A 17,380-nucleotide genomic window follows, 5' to 3' on the forward strand; every position below is an offset into this window, starting at 1 on the left:
GAAGCGCACTCCAGATCTATTTGTATGTATAGCTCGGATAGTACCAAGACAAACCATGCAATGATATTGAAATCGCAACGCTAAATATAGTACGATGATAAAATACGGCCAAATACAGGTAAATGGAAAGGCGATTCCGATAAGCCATCTTGGGCAATGTTCTGTGGTCGTTAATGTTCGCTTTTGTTGTTGGCCATATGATCATCCACGACGTACGCAAATTAAAAATAAAAAGTCAAAATAAGCACGGCATAGTGGACTGTGATCTATCAGCGTCTCATATTTAATGATAAACAATTCAAGATCAGGCGGATAGGCGAGAAAAATCGACGCAAATGATTGATTTCTGTCCAATCTATAAGTAATGCATTATGTGTTACGCAAAAGTTGGAACTCTATCGCCAAAACGAGAGAGGCTTCAATTGGTCCCGCTAAAATGAAAGTGAAGCACACTCAATATTTATATCTCTCTGTAATCTCCATTGAGGTGTATCCCAATGGTAATCTCACGATAGTCATCTCCGAGTTAAATACGAACAATTCTGACCGGATACGACTCCGCAAGTTGTAGAAAAATGCCTGTAGACTCCTTCGCGGGGTTTTTAAATGGCGAGATTTTGCTGCTGATTGTTCTTTCTTCGTTGGGCAGTTGGGTGTAAAAATTTTGTTAATCTGTCGGTGTTAGGTATTGTCACGAACGCGCTCGCCTGTTATTCTAATAGAACGGAACATGATGTTGCCTTTGTTTTGTAATGAAACTGAATGGGTCTGTTGATCTTCTCCTTTTTTCATCATTTTTGTTTAGACTACCGGTACTGTGTCTGCTGGTACCGGTTTTAATATATTTAAAGGTGCTCATTCAAAACATTTAGTACCAATAAAGTTCAAAAATTTAAACGTCCTATAAGTCAATAGTCTAACTTCGCTAACGTTACTCCTGTACTCCAATTTGAGTTTCGTCTTGAGACTGTACCGGTACCGGTAGGCCTATTTGTATTCATATAACATGAGCAAAATACCGGTAAGCCACTTATACAAATAGAAATGCTTTCTAGAGAATATTTGTGTATTTTTCTCGACATTTGAGCCCAAAAAATATCAAAATCACATTTCTATAGACCTAAAACACCGATGTAAAAAAATTCGAAAAGACGGACAACTTACCAGGGTTCTCTGTAGTCGAGTTGTCCGTGTACCTTACCGTAGTCAGTTGTCCACCTCCCTATGTGTCAGTGTGTGTTGTTTACTATACTGCTATAACAGTATTATAAGCTTATCACGTTTTTTTTATACCTAAATATTTCCTCTGTGGTTGTGTGTGTGGGGGGATTGAGTGTGTGTGAAGTAATTTTAGGTGAGTAAACACATACGGTAACTCACCACTTCTTCTTGCAGTCTTGGCAAAACCTTCCATCTTATATCCTGTCTGTCATAAACCTTATCTAAGATTTTGTTTGCACTCCCCGACTCCATAATCAGTTTTTATTTATTTTGTTTTTATCAATCATTTTATTGCTGTATTGTTATGCTGATTATGGGGTTGAAATATACTTGTGCAAGGCATCACCAGATACAGAGATACGGTAGACTACCATAGAGAAATAACTTGGTATTGTTCTTAATCCTGTTTGTATAACATAAGTCCTTGTTCTGTGCGGTAGACGCAGATGACCGCCGTACCTTTATACAGTTCTGCAGTTATAACACGGCAATGAAAATAAAACTGTAAAATAGGCAATTTGGCAGACTTGCCAGGTCTCATGAAGTACGTACCCACAAGTACTACTAGTGGGCGTAGCTAAACTATTTTTGCATAGAATATTATTAACCCCCAACTGAGTGGGTCGAAAGTTACCATACGGCGTCACAATCATGTCATAGAGCTTGTTAAAGTATAGCTACGATGGTCCGAAATTGCATCTGTGCCGACTATAATGAACTCACTAACGTCAGCAATCTCTCTCTTATTGGTATCGTTAAGACGAGAAAACAAGATAAATAGCTTGCACGATTTCGGACGTTTATCTCCTTGTTTTAGGCGACCACCCTTTTACTTTTGTTTATTACTTTATATTTATTACCTATACTTTATTACGTCACTGCAACTTGAAACTGCAGTGAGGTAATTTTTGAATGACGAGATGCGGCGGCGAGCGTATTCATAACGCTTATCACTATTTCTTAGTAATCACTTGTTCATTTTGCATATATTACTTTATGCCTCTAGATTTTCAATTAGGATGATGTGTGCCTACTGAGTTTAATGTACAAATACATGATTACCCATTACTTTCCACTTTCTGTATTTGCAGACTTTCGTTCTACCAATTCATTTGGAGTAATAAATATTTTACAAGACAGTTCTTGTCATAATGGACAAACGTCTCTCTATGATTGAATATGATAAAAGACTTGATACTCTGAAGCACTGGCCATTCACTGCAAGAGACGGAGCTACATGCACTGCAGAAAAAGTATATTTCACATTTTGTGTTGCATGTTTTTTTATGATTAATGTTTTTATACGGTAGCTGCGGAAGTTGTGCATCTCAATACATCAATATGTGTTGATCATTTTGATATTTCAGCATTAAAATACAATTTTTTTTTCCTAGACAGATAGGAGTTCATTCTGAATTTGTTTTTTGCTTCCATGAAATATGTTATGCTTCCAAGTGGACGTTGGTCATTCTGATTTCTTGTAATATGTAATACTATAAGAGAAATTTTCAAAAAGTTTAGTTGCATTTATTTAACAACTTTATTCATTTTGTGAATTGTATTTTGTATATTTGTATATTGTAATTTTGTATATTAAAATCAAATTCATTTATAAGTCAGCCATTTTGTATTCCAGACATATCACTTTTGCAAAAATTAGAACAATACCAGTGTAACCATTTTGTATGTTTTTAGTTAGCAGAAGTTGGCTTCTTCTGTCCCAATCCAGACAGTGATCCAGATGCTCTGCAATGCTTTCTATGTTTGAAACCACTGGAGGGATGGGAACCTATGGTATGAATTATTTTTGTGGTCTTGAAAAATAGCTTTTTAAACGTATAAGTATAAGTTTATTTTGACACCATGATCAGCATAATAGGCGATAAAGTAATTTATTTTGAGTAGGTAAGTAATTTAAAAAAACAAAATAAATAAAACTGATAATAGAATCGGGAAAGCAAACAAAACCTCTAGAAGGGTTCGAAAAGTACAGATTTTAGATAAAAAGGTATTGATGAAGGAAGTAGTAGGTGTTCGCTCACCCATGTAGTGAATATCCTAATGCGATAGACAGGGATGGCCAATTCGAATAAAGTATTCGAATGTATTCGAATATCTCGTCATTCGAATATCGGAATTAGCGTTCATAAGAATATCGGATATTTGTGTGACGTCACACATTTTCGACGGCGCCCTCAAAACGTTTCCGTTGAATGAAAACATTCTCGATAGAAACTTGCGCGTGATTGTTTTCATCACTCATCAGCGTAACGTGTTATTTTGAGGCCGTAAACGCCTTTACGTTTGTGTTATTTTCTTTCAAACGAAAATTTTCCACAAATTTGTTCCACGTAACCAAGACAATTATTTTATTTTGTACGCGCACGGAATTGTGAATCTGGTAAATACGTTCATCGGCGGCGAGTTTCTAAAGACAACGCAACTTTTTGATTGAAAAGCGGCAATTTAAAATACTAATAATAAAACCGTAAACAATATAAGTTTTATTGAGGCCCGCGAAAATTTGAAAAACGCTTTTCTAGGCAGTGAAAATCGCAGAATTTCGTGTGCCTCTGGCACACATCATGTTTGGTCGGCGTTTAGAAACATATCGTCACGAATTGAGGGCGGGATTTGCCTGATTATCCATTACTTTAAATTGCCGTCGAATATTTTCAAAGTATATTTAATCAATTTTATTTTGATGAAATAAATTTCACTCCGAGATGTTACAGAAGATTTACGGATTTTTCGAACGGTTTTATCTAAAAATAATCAGAGTGGCAGCATTTCGATTGAGCGGAGACACTGTTAACAAGTACATCTAAATATTTGCCGAATTCGCAAAACATTACACGGATCAAAACATTATTTAATCGGGCAGTTTACCACACGTTTTTATTTTTATGACCGCGGATTGCAATGGTATATAAGAGTGGTGAGGATTTTATTTTGTCGACGCAACCGCAGGTTAAATTGAAGACAATTAAATTAATAATGAAGCAAGACATTTTAAATATGCCCGTATCGGTCACGAATTCATCACTTTGCACAACAGAAAAATATATTGTTATATTATTTGTTGTAAAAGTCGACTCTCTTAACAGGTGGCATAATCGAGACGATGAATACCTATTTTCAATTTACTGCTAAACTTTATATTTATATTCATTGTATGAAATGAATTATACTCTACTACACTCAACAGGATTTTATATCATTATTTGAGATTTTTCTAACGGCGATAACGAGTTGGCAAGATTGCAAAAATACGTATTAAAATTAAATACATCAGGCAGTTTATCTCGTACTTTTAGGTCACAGATCGCCGTGGACCGAATAGTAATGTGTTTTTTTGACGTAAGAAGAAGCAACCGCGAGTTACGTTGGACACATTAAATTAATATATAAAGATATTTTAGAAACTCGTAGTTGTCATGGATTGAATATTTTACGTAATAGGATGATCATTATACGCCGAAAAGACGGCTCTTTTAACGATCGCGGAATCGCGGTGGGTGTTACCAAAGTCACTTTGGGTGTTACAGGCGGCAATGGGAGTTTCCGATTTCGAAAATCCTGGCTGCGCGGCTGGCAGTGGTGGTCATTTATCCTCTACTAATTTATTTCTAATTTCAAACACAACAATATGTTACACATAATAACAATATGGTTCACATAAATTAATATACAAATATACTGGTAGGTAGTAGAATACTCTATGCTTAAATATTAGAATTTTTAAAGGCATAATGGATTTTCGATTATTGTTGCTTGTTTCAGTTGCCTGTATTGCCAATAAATTTTATTACTCTCAGAAAATATACACAATTATCTGAATACAAGTAGTATTTTTGTCAACAGACTTGACTATTATCATAATATCATGGTACCAATAATAGAAAGCGTCAGACAACTCCTCGGCTATCTTTTCATATGGTCATTTGTACAAAGTGAATAATTTTAATAAACTGACTGTGTCACAAGTTGCTATTATTTTTTATTGATAGCTATAAACTATCAATTATCTTGTGTACATATATTGTTGGTTTGTGGCTTTATTCTGATATTTTTATTGAAGCTTATTTCCTAATTTACTGGGTTTTAATAAACTAAACAAAAATGTGTTATTTTCGATTTTAGAATGTATTCGGAATTCCAGATTCGAAAACATTATTTTAGAATGTATTCGGACTAGTTTAGTATTCGGAAATGGCCATCCCTGGCGATAGATAAAACATGATAGCAAATATTCATTTCAGTATTGTATATTTGGTTTGCCAAATTATAACAGTCCATATGTTTTTATTACTATATTAAATCAGTATACATCTTTGTCTATTTGAATCCCTCAATATCACAGTCACAAAATTATATGTACCGGCAGATCTTTGCTTTGTCTTCCCATCTAAAACAACTCACTCATTTTATTCTAGGATTCTCCATTTGATGAACATAAGTCACATAGTCCGGACTGTAAATTTTTAAAACTTGGTTGCCAGAAAATAGAAGACATGACAATGAAAAATTATTTAAATGTTATTGTGAAGAATGTTGCAGTTATTCAAGTTCTGGTAAACTTTTAAGCGTAATGTTCAAATTAACTATAATTTTATAGTGAATCACAACAATGTGGGTCTTTTGACCTCTGTCTGGAAGCTAAAATATATTTCATTTGTAATAAAGTTTCTTCGCTTATAAATGGGTCTTCCGACCCTGTTTTTGAGCAGACATTCATGAAAAAATTCACTCATAAGAGTTTTATCATCATAGTATGGAATAATTCCATCTGTGGTTTTGTATTCTGGTTGCAGTCACACAAAAATGACATAGAGACATGTTTGAAACAGCCACAAACTGGGCATTAATGTTTAATATTGATTGTTATCAGGACGAGATTCAGAAAAATGTTCTCAAATCGTACGATGATGAAGTTGCTAAGAACGAAAAAGCGTTTGCAGGAAACAAAGCACAAAATACTAGGTAATATTATGGAAAATTACTTTTTAAGTTTAATACACATGAAGCTGTGAAATATCTGGGAAGCCTGAACTCTGAGTAATATACACATTGAAATTGCTTCATGTCTGCACTGATAGCGGTTTTCCCATCTAGTTATTCAAATTCATAATAATGTCAAATCCTTAAGAGTTCAACCACTACATTTCAAGTTAATAACTCCTTGAAGTATTTCAGTTAGAGAACTTTGGGAGTTCATCAGCTGAGAATTTTGTTAAATTGTTTGTATTCATTTCTTCTATTTTTTTTTTTCAGGATAAAAAAATGAGATGAGGGAATATTGTGCACCAGCATATTCGAAGTCTATACTATGAAGAAAGATAAATAATCATATCTCTCCTTGAATCATTGAACTATATCTTTCCATGCTTTTATTTCCAAAGTCACTGCCTTGTCTTTTCTATTCTATACTCACTTTCACTCAGATATTTAGTTTTTCTTGCCATTCTTCGATTCTTGGTTTAGGTTACTAACGATTACCAAATTTATCATAACCTAAATTTCACGTTTAATGTTAGGGCAATCGGATTAGGTTTCTTAATTGTATTCAACGGATTACGATATAGTCTCTGTGGAATTTCAAAAGTTTTTATTCGGGGTGCCGGTGATCCGCAGTAAAATTGAGTTGATATTTTCATATCTTATATTTATTTTATGTTGTGGTAGTTCTTTCTAAATATTTATTGTTAGTAAATGATGTACGTCTTTGCGCTACTTATAGTTTTAGTTCGCTCAAGTCTGCATTGATTACAGCTCGTTGGCAAGTGGCGATATCGCGTATGCGGTGCAGTGCGATTGTGGAAATGTTGGTGGTATGGTACAGTATGTTCCCCAGCTTTTTATTTTAGGCGGGGTGTTTCGAAATTTAGGGGGTGGTAAATAATTTGCTATTAGCGAGGAAGATATTTGTATTTTTAAAAAATTTGTATGTATTTAAGAAACGATGTACATGAGGGGTCCCCCAAGTTGATTGACGGCGAGCCGAAATACGCGGCAGAATAAAATTGTAGGGCTTGGAAAAGAGAGCGAGGAAAAGTGCGCGACGACACGACACAAATTTTGAGAAATAGACACCAAAATAGGCTCTAAGCTAGACATAGCATCGCAGTTTATTATGTAATGAAATTAATAGTTATAATATTTGGCTGATAGAATTCCCGAGAAATAAATAACAAGCACGGCTTTCAAGCAAGTAATTTACAAATGATAGTGACTAATGAAGTTACTTGTTCATCTAGCACCTGGCATCGTATGAATGGCTACTTATGGCTTGTTTTGTTACACATTTAACATTTTTTCGAACATGTTTGTTTGACTTTTGTATGAATTAGGCAATGAATTAAATTTTGAAATACGCGCGTCAACTGATCACAATGGCGGATAATGTTGTATTCCTTCAGAACTGAAATATTTTGTTGGCAAGAAAGACAAATCGCTGAAGTTTGGTTCTTTTCAATGAAGAAATAAAAACGCTGCCATTCATCTGAAAATGTCTGCTTCCAGTGACTAGTTTTCGTTTTATGACATCTTTAAATTTTCTTAATATACGGCTGATATCTAAAATACTGCGGTGTGTAATCTTAATACCCATACGTATACATAAGATATACCGGTATAATTCAATTGTTACGAAATAAACGTGCTTAAACTGCGATAATGATGTAAGGATAGACGGTATCTAAAACTCAAGAGGTACCACATGAAGTGTTAAACCAATAGTATATATTTACGGTTAAACATATATTTACGGTTCAACTATTTCACTCAAGTTCGGCGGGCCATTTTGAATCGTTACGCGGGATGTAATTGGCCCCCCTCATCTACACTGATAAATATGCCATAATCGTTATATTTGAATACAATTATAATTGAGTTAGGAATTACAGTGTGGAATCGCACCAGGGAATAACAGTGTGGAATCGCACCTCAAAATTAGGGGTGGGGGGGGGGGGGTTGAACATTAAGGGGGGTTTTCACCTCCTATAGGGGGGGGGGGGGGGGGAGGGTTGGGAAATCACTGGTATGGTAGCTATTACTGACAAAGATGTACGAAGCGGTTTTGTCGTATCAGAGATGAATGTGAGAATCTTACCCTAAGAGAAAAATATCTACTATGTTCAAATGATTTCTGGGTATTATAAGCCGATATTTGCATTCGATTTCGTGCATTTGTGAAGAAAATCATTTCCCCAGGGTGGGCGTTTTGTATTAATTTTCTTTATACGCTTAAAATATAGTTTTAAGTCTGTATATTTTGCAAGTTGGCGCATTTCAAGCTGTTCAATACATTTATTTCACTCATCGCAGAAAAACTTAACTATTCTTGCACCAAAGGTGTCTTATTCAATAAGCTGGACCGCTAACTTATTGTTTTATGCCGCGTTCATTACGGGAGGTTATCGGATAATAGCGTTTAACGATTGATAAGGAGGAAGCGAATGCAGACAAGTGGTTCAGCTCTAGTACAAAGAACGTGCGAATTAACAGCATTGTTTGCACAACGATTCAAACGTGACGACCGATTCGGTTGGTTTACACTTCACAGGCACAACTTCTCGACCTCGCACTGTCGTAAGGTATCTGGAATACATTCGGCGTAGGATTTAATAATAGGCCGTGAGACGGACCTTATGGATACCAGTAAAGAAATTCGAGTTGTCGATATCAGAAGTGATACTCTGACCAAACCAACCGATGAAATGAGGAAGGCAATGGCAGAAGCTGAAGTTGGCGACGATGTTTTCGGGGAAGATCCAACCGTTGCCAGTAAGTGGTTGTTAGAATGATTTAGGTTTGTTTTATATCTTACACGATGGAGGATATCTCTGATCCAAAGAGTCTGTCCATGTCGCAGACAAATTAAACCACGATTTTCTCTCTATAAGATGCGATAAATTATTTTATTTTAAAGCTAGGATTGGAGACAATTGCTGCTGAGATGTTTGAAAAAGAAAAAGCGCTTTTCGTACCAACGGGCACTATGGGCAACCTTTTGTCTGCAATGTCGCACTGCTGGGGACGAGGTTCACAAATTTACATTGGAGATAATTCACATATGTCAGTTTGGGAGCAAGGCGGCATTGCCCAGGTGAAGTATAATCTTTGTGTCGTCAATTTGACCATTAACAATTCTTCGTGTCAGCTTTATACAGTTCCATTATCCCTGACTTTCCGGTTTAAATTTAACAATTTGTGTTCATGCCAGATATCTTAATTATGATTATATACTATATGTTATATATTGTGATGATACACGTCCAATTTCATAATATTTTTTCAAAATATTTTTTTGTGGGCATTTCGAACAGATTGGAGGAATTTCTCCGAAGTTTCTACCTATGATGCCAGATGGAAAATTTAATACTAAAGACATGATCCGACATCACAGGACTGGAGAAAATTTCCATCATGCTAAACCCGAAGCTGTTGTAATTGAAAATCCGTTTGACGGAAAAGTCCTTCCAATTTCATACATGAAAGAGGTAACATTTAATTTATTAGTAACATGATAAGGCCGAACTAGGTTTTATCGATTAGAGCGGCCTCAAGTGCTATTCATTTGCCCTTGTTTCAACCACGTAGGACTGCTGATTATGTATAAATTTATAATGTAATTAGGTATATTTCAGGTGCATGATGCTGCCAAGAGTTTGGGATTGAAAATTCATATGGATGGTGCACGGATAGGGAATGCGATGGTTGCTCTTAAATGCAAACCTACTGACCTAACAAAATGGGTGGATTCTGCAAATATCTGTCTTTCGAAGGTAACACCAAATGCTTCGTCCCACTAATTGTCGCTACATTGTCAAATATTCTTTCCGGTATGTGTATACTTCAATGAGATATGCCGAGTAGAGTTGCCACGACCCTTTGAATATCGTTTAAAACAAGTTTTTTTTCTGAATAAAAGTCGTTTGCTGTTAGCTGATCTTACACTTCCGCATGGCACTGTTTCAATAAGAAGCGATCTAAATTTGACGGTAAAACGCATTTTGGACGTCTGGCGTAAGAAATGTGACTGTCCCGAAGTCTTGTAATTTTGCAATGTATATTAATGATGAATAACAGTTAAGTAGTTTTCACTCGGAATATCTTTGTCACTTTTTCACGTTGTATTCCAAATGCTGTGATTGTATCAGATTGACCAGGTGATTACACCTTGAGCGCTTCAAAAGTATACAATGGCCATTTCTGACGCACGCCTCGTTTGTCTTGGTTTGTGTTTTTGTTTAAACTTTATAATCTTGACAATCCTTATAATGCACAGGGTCTTGGAGCGCCTGTTGGTTCAGTGATAGTTGGAAGCACAGACTTCATAAATAAAGCAAGGAGATTGAGAAAAGTAAGGCACATGTAGTCAAGTTGATGGATTGTGCTTCAATACAGAAAACAGCAATGCTTAGATATAATTACAGTATAATCCGTTTTCAAATCTGTGTACCACTTCTGTGTTTGAAAATGCATCCTTTGAAGCGGACAACACCAAAAAAAATCTTTGAGTCAAAAAGCATAGCTAGTATTCTACTTTTATGGCATTTGTTTTGATTTCAAATATTATATCTTCATGCTGCGATATTAAAAATAGTTCAGAACAACAATTTCACATATAGTAATTCAAAAATTACGCTACGATGACTTTTTATTTATTAACAGGTGTTAGGTGGAGGGATGCGACAAAGTGGTGTACTAGCTGCAGCCGGCATCATATCTTTAACAAAAATGGTAGACCGACTTGAAGATGATCATATCAATGCAAAAAGATTTGCTGAAGGTGAATTTATTATAATAAAAAAGGAAACTAACATTGAACATTAGAAGAATACAAAAATATAATTAAGCTTAACAAATAAACCTAAAAAAGCATACAGTGATACAAAACATACAGTGAGTGCTTTATTAAACAGAGACAAAAAGGCACATGTGAAAAATTATACAGGACTTGCTGAATAAAAACATGAATTTTTCTTACATATCAAACACTTTCCCTTTGGAAGGCAATTGTGCATTTGCCTATAGAGCATTTTAAAAGGAAATAATCTCTTTGAACTAATTTTGATATTGACATTGAGATTATTTGAAATCTTGATTATTCTTAGTTAGGATATATTTATGAATAATATAATCTCTTTCCACGAAATAGTAAGTTTATTTATGAGCTCTCGTTAGATCACAATACTATCTCGTTCAAGTATCCTTGTGGCAACTGACACATACGAATCCGTAATAGAAAGAAACAAAGAGAAAGGACTTGCAGTTCAGTACACAATACTCTAGTACACCCCATATATGATATGTGTTTCTTGCACCACATAAGATTTATATATTCTTTGCATCTATTTAAAGCTTCCATTGGAGAGCATGAAAAAATTTAACGCAAAATTTTTTCAGGCTTGCAATCATTCGCTGATGACTTGATAGAAATAAGAATGAATGATGTCCAAACCAACGTGGTTTGGTTCTATCTTCGAGATAATGTCAAATGCAGTGATGAAGAATTTGTGAAAATGTTGCAAGGTAATATAATGCTTAGTCACCATCACCATTAACCAAACACTCAAAATGACTTGAGTCATATATCGGCCATTGAGATTGAATTGGTAACTGAATTAACAAAATTGGGTACTCCTAGAGTATGCGCACCAAGATGTCGCACAGCCTGAACCCTAACCTGGTACACAACCTGAATTCAAGCTGTGCGCCATCTTGGTGCGCATACTGTCCCAAAATTGTCTATACATCGTAAAGGGGAGTCTTAGATGATGACGAATCTCACATTAATAAATTGCTGTGAAGTCCAATACTTTTTTTAACTGATGTAATAGCAAAATGGCTCTTCAACACTTTTGTTGACGTGCATGACATTTAGACACTAGTTAATATGTAATGAATATTTAAAAGGTACCATACTATTTTAAAATTAGCATAACAAACAAAAATAAATTTTGTTTTGAAACAGATACATCAGGTGAAAATAAAATATGTGTTAAAATACTAGCTCTTGCAAAACGATCAATGAGAGCAGTGTTTTACAATGGAATAGATGCCTCAGATGTAGAATATGCTTTAAAAAAGCTGAAAGCAGTCTGTGAAATTATACGATAAAATCATGTTCAAAATTTTCAGCTACGCGTGAAATGAAATTTTGCATCACAAAAATTGTGGATAATTTGTTGATAAATTATGTTCTTCGGCTTGTATTTGCTCTATCATGGTTGGTTTAGGTGTAGGAATACTGATATCTTTTCAATACAGATAGCACTACTTCAAAGAATTTAACAACACTTCATAAAAAATATTTCAAACAATTCCACAACGAGTCAGGCAAGGCGTTTGTCAAGTCCCTTTCCGGTGATAAGTTGTTTTTGAAGCAACTTTTCTGGTCATTGGTTGTTTCTGAGTTGTCAAAGATGATGGCTTTGGCTTTATGCCAGGTCTGCTTTTCGCTGGTTGCACTCCTGTTTAGAGACATTTCCATATTACCAATTCTTACCATGAGAAATATGAAGCAGTTTTTGAATATCAAATTTTGAGTAAAATTCACATCTGCTACATGTTTTTCACATCAATTTGCCTTTCATTTTGTGAATGTGCTTGCAGTCTATCAAACAATTTTTGCTATTGGTGCTTTTCTGTGGTATTCAGTATTGCTGCTGCTCCACAGAAAAGCAGCAAATATACTGAATATCACAGAAAAGCACCAATAGCAAAAATTATTAGAGTAAACAGTTCAAGCAAGTCTAAAGCTTACATCATCATAACAATGACAAAAATTTGTAAACATCATTGCATACCATCTTGTTTACAAACATATGTATGCATGAAAATGGACTATTCGAGCTTACCACTTTGTTTTACTTTTATTGGAGTATTGAAAAAAGAAAGTATACAAACCTTTGGGGTCATAGGCTCTTAGAAATGGATGATCAGAACTTGTGGTTGGTTGCTCCAGCCATTCAAGAGGAGGAGCACCTACACCACTATCATCCAATCTCATATATCCATCAATTAATGAACTGAATCCGGTTATACCTGCAGTTATATTATGAATATTAGGTTAATAAAATTGAATAATGGGTAAAAAAGAAAAATGAAAGAAATGCAAGACCTATTGACCTATTTGTATACCCGTGTTTTACTATGAACAAGTCTTTGACAAGGATTTCCAATTAGGATGGAGTATTAATAATATTCATTACTTTATTTACAATTACCATAATACATAATCATGCACGCATTATAAACTAGGAAGGAATATATTGAAAAAGCTTGGGAAACACTGTACTAAACAGCTATATATTGATATGTTATACTCGCTACATTCTAGTTTAATACAGCCTTCTTCTGATTAGGAATATACTGATATAAATCACGTTTTTCACATAAACTCAGAATATTTCGATTACCTCCCATTGCTGCATATCCTGGCTCTTCCCTCGCAACTGGATGACCACGTCCAAATCTTTCTTCTTTTGTTTCAACAATCATTGAATGACAACCAACAATCTCTCCACATCCACAGTTGAATGAGGTTGTAAAGTTTTGACAAGTACAACCTTAAAATATCTTGATTTATTATGAAATTCAATTCAACATTTCATTTTTAGTTTAATTATTTTGTTTTGTGAAAACTTTGCCAACTTGGCATAGTTGAAATGCAAAGATCGGAAGAAAAATTTATTAAATTCTCAAAATACCAAAATCATATTTTCAGATTATGTGAAGATATGATCGAACCTTAACAAAAATCGATAAATGCTAAAATTTTGATACTTCCGAAGTATGTGAACCAAGATGGCGGACACCGGAAAGTAGTGTGTGTACCAGGTTAGGGATAGGCCATAATTTCAAGTACAAATTCTACGAGAGTCACTTGGCTAGTCCCCAAACTCGTAATAGAACCTGGTACACATACTATGTACCGGTGTCCGTCATCTTGTTTCACATACTTCGGGAGTACCCAAATTTTATAACACAATGGTACTTCTGACATCGTAATAGAGAAATAATAATAATTTGGCTGATGTTCAATCATAGCGCAGGGGTATTTTATAAAAAATAAATATGACGATTTCATTCGATTCGTTAAATGCGGTTGGTGAAAGTTCACACCAGAAGAGACAAGTCTGTAAACAGGATTACAATAAACATATTTGATATAAAGAAACTTGCATTACATTTGTAAAAAGGCCTTGACCTCTGATCGATGTCTCGAATTATACTTACAAAGAACCTACCTGGTTTAGTACACTGATGATCATTTTTAGCAGAATGATCTGTAGCGAAATGTTTGCAGTGACATCTGATTGGTTGTGAGCCGATTGTGGGTATATATTCATAGGATCGACAGGAGCAATTTTTCACCTTAAAATAAAATAGATCAGTATATTATTTGTATAGATTATTATTAACAATTTCTATAATGTTTCTAGTTGCTTTGCTATCCAAACAACATTTATCAGAAATATCACAATCATAGTCTGAGTATTGGAGCTTGGTGGATTAGGTATTACCAATATATTCCATGGTGACCACATATAGCATATATGTGAAAATATACAGCTTATACTTGTATACAATAATTGAAAAAATAGGTTTTTGCTTGGCCAATTCCATGAAATTGTGATTTTTACATTAAGATTTATACGATAAATAAAACAGTCAACCTTGCATGGAAGATGTATAGGTCTTGTTTCTGGAATTGATTCAAAATCAGTTTGGTGTTGTCTATATCTGAGAATAGAATTTATTTGATGAATACAAATATCACACCATATTACACAATTTGTAACTTTTTCATACTATATACTATTTAGATCAATTTGACAACAGATTTATATATACTTACAAAATGAATTACATTTCAACATAAAAGAAGCTACCCAAGAGAAAAAAGATAAACTATCCATAAATCAAACCTTAGTAAGGATAACAATTTCTCATGGCTATTTCTCAAAACATCAAATAACCCTTCACTATTTCATTTGAAGAAATTTGTAAGAAACATAACCATATGCTTTGAACATTTGCCTTGCCCATAGAGACCTCTCGCTTATTAATACGCTTTGGTCAGTGCATTCTGCTATCTTACATAATACATTCAAACATCAATGAACTAAAAACAGTCTATTGATACATACCTGTGTTGACAAAAACATTTGGTTTCAGGTCCAATGATTTTGCAATCCATACCTTGACTGTTACTCCAGCTCACATACAATCTAATAAAAATAAGTCATAGCATTTATATTTGTGTTAAAATGAAACAGCTCAGGTATGATGGCCAGCACCAGCTGTGATTGACCACATAGGAAATATGCAAAGTTGAAATTTCCTAAGATGATCACTAGGGATTTGTGATGAAAACCACTCCCTGAAATCTTGAAATACCTGCATTTGTTTTTATTCTGGGATAACTCACTCTCAATCATTTTGTGAGCATTAATATAAAAAAGAATAAACACTATAAAGTAAAATTACTCACTAACTTGCATGTATCATACTTGTTTCTTATATCAAAATGAGGTGTGAAATAGCATATTTTTCACACAAGTATCGACTGAAACACCATTATTTTATTGAATTCAGTGAATCCATAACACAAAATGCAATCCTAAGTTACCAACGCTGCTATTGTTGGGGAGAACCAATATACTTAATGCATATTAATATTTTGAATTGCATCCAAATACTGATTTATTTTTATACTTCCGCTGGTAGTGTTTTTTATACCTGTTTTTAGATCGCAATGGAAGAACTTTCCTCTTATATTCTTCATACTCCTCAGGAGTAAAAAGTTTTCCATTATCATCGTCTCCAACAATTCTGTAAGAGATCAAGTTTCAATTTCCAATGTGATATATACTCCCTTGCATACTAGGTTTTGTTTATGTAATATTTGATTATTACAATGCTCATTGAGCTTAAATGCCTATTTGAGGATATCTTATCAAGTTTTTCACCTATATTTGTATATTTTATGGCACAAGGTGAGTTTTACCATGTCTGTAACATTATGTCGGGTCTCATGTAGTACTTTTAAATCCTGAAAGCTGTTTCAAATCTCATTTGTAGTTTGTAGGCTTTCTGAATTTTCGTCATACCTGTCTGTCTGTTTGTCTTGTGTATTCAGGTATTGTAATTTTTTTTTATCACAGAACCATGGCAGTTCCAAAATCAGAGCTTACCGTTTATATTCTAAATAGGCATCGATGGAAGATCCAGCAGTTCTATCCAATTTCAAGTGCACACGTGAATCCATCTTTCCGGAAATTTACTGACAGCGAGAATGCAGAAATCCTCGGGCAGCTACATACACGAACCAGCAATCAGACAAAAATGGAAACTCGAAAAGAGACCTCTGTGAAGCTAGCAGCAAAACACGAAATTGTGACTGACAGAATCGCAGAAAATACCCACGCGTAAAATTAAATGTTCCCAATGATTTTTATAAGAAAGTGTATATTTTGATTATTTTCACAATAGCAATTAAAGCAAAACAATCATTAACTACACTCCTCGTATTGTTAATATATGGTAAACAAGCTAAAGCGACTGTTACAGTGCACAAAATTTTTTTATAATTCTTTGAGAGATGTTTAAAAATGACTGAATTTTCGTCGTGTAACATGGTCGTTTCATGAAAACCTCCAATAAAGGCAGCATTGCAACACCATTGGTGAAAAGTAGAAACCTCAAAGATTCGATTTCAATATGTCAGAACAGTCTCAGCACGTTTTGACTTGACCATATATATAATACTAAACATAGCGTATATTCTTCAATTTTTAAAACAATGTATATACAACAAATTTGAAACTGATTTTGTATTTCAATTGAAATTACTGGATAGTTCATCAAAGAAGATATTTTTCTCTTTGTCACACAACAATAATGCACTTCATTAAACTTAGAATAAGTTGAGTAAAGTCTGAAATACTGAAAAAAAATGTACGCCCTCTTGTGGATTCTTTGATAAATTTCACAAAGTTATCGTTTTCGAAAGGGCAATTTCTCAAAAACCGCCAATAAAGGCAGCACTACGACACATTCGAAGAAAAGCAGATACCCTATAGATTCGATTTTAATATGTCAGAACAGTAGCAGCACGTTTTGACTTGGCCAAATATAATTCCAAACA

At 34.4% G+C, this 17,380-nt stretch overlaps 3 protein-coding genes across 7 annotated transcripts; 2 read left to right on the forward strand and 1 right to left on the reverse strand.

Moving 5' to 3' along the window:
- The first annotated feature begins 2,294 nt into the window (after window positions 1-2,294).
- Window positions 2,295-6,954, forward strand: LOC120337539 (baculoviral IAP repeat-containing protein 5.2-like). The gene is made up of 5 exons (XM_039405360.2): window positions 2,295-2,474; window positions 2,917-3,015; window positions 5,658-5,795; window positions 6,113-6,204; window positions 6,496-6,954. The coding sequence occupies exons 1-5, from the start codon at window positions 2,373-2,375 to the stop codon at window positions 6,506-6,508; spliced, it is 444 nt and encodes a 147-aa protein (XP_039261294.2). The 5' UTR covers window positions 2,295-2,372; the 3' UTR covers window positions 6,509-6,954.
- Window positions 6,955-8,264: 1,310 nt separating this feature from the next.
- LOC120337537 (uncharacterized) lies at window positions 8,265-16,590 on the forward strand. Of its 4 annotated transcripts, none has more exons than XM_039405358.2 (8): window positions 8,265-9,006; window positions 9,152-9,328; window positions 9,549-9,722; window positions 9,870-10,007; window positions 10,511-10,585; window positions 10,897-11,014; window positions 11,632-11,757; window positions 12,200-12,360. In XM_039405358.2, exons 1-8 carry the CDS (start codon window positions 8,977-8,979, stop codon window positions 12,343-12,345), a joined length of 984 nt encoding a protein of 327 aa, XP_039261292.2. In that variant the 5' UTR covers window positions 8,265-8,976; the 3' UTR covers window positions 12,346-12,360. The 4 variants fall into 4 exon arrangements, with proteins under 4 accessions (XP_039261292.2, XP_039261289.2, XP_039261290.2 ...); XM_039405355.2 differs by having other exon boundaries at window positions 9,156-9,328; XM_039405356.2 differs by lacking the exon at window positions 12,200-12,360 and adding an exon at window positions 16,446-16,590 and having other exon boundaries at window positions 8,266-9,006; window positions 9,156-9,328.
- Window positions 12,042-16,569, reverse strand: LOC120337538 (protein FAM221A-like). 2 transcript variants are annotated; one of them, XM_039405359.2, is made up of 8 exons: window positions 16,428-16,569; window positions 15,973-16,065; window positions 15,381-15,461; window positions 14,907-14,973; window positions 14,478-14,604; window positions 13,647-13,796; window positions 13,135-13,272; window positions 12,042-12,698 (listed from the first exon to the last, which is right to left on the reverse strand). In XM_039405359.2, the coding sequence occupies exons 1-8, from the start codon at window positions 16,499-16,501 to the stop codon at window positions 12,577-12,579; spliced, it is 852 nt and encodes a 283-aa protein (XP_039261293.1). In that variant the 5' UTR covers window positions 16,502-16,569; the 3' UTR covers window positions 12,042-12,576. The 2 variants fall into 2 exon arrangements, with proteins under 2 accessions (XP_039261293.1, XP_077973218.1); XM_078117092.1 differs by lacking the exon at window positions 12,042-12,698 and adding an exon at window positions 12,956-13,037 and having other exon boundaries at window positions 13,089-13,272.
- Window positions 16,591-17,380: the final 790 nt, after the last annotated feature.

This window comes from Styela clava, chromosome 10, assembly GCF_964204865.1.
Source record: "Styela clava chromosome 10, kaStyClav1.hap1.2, whole genome shotgun sequence".
In the NCBI taxonomy this organism is placed as follows: domain Eukaryota; kingdom Metazoa; phylum Chordata; class Ascidiacea; order Stolidobranchia; family Styelidae; genus Styela; species Styela clava.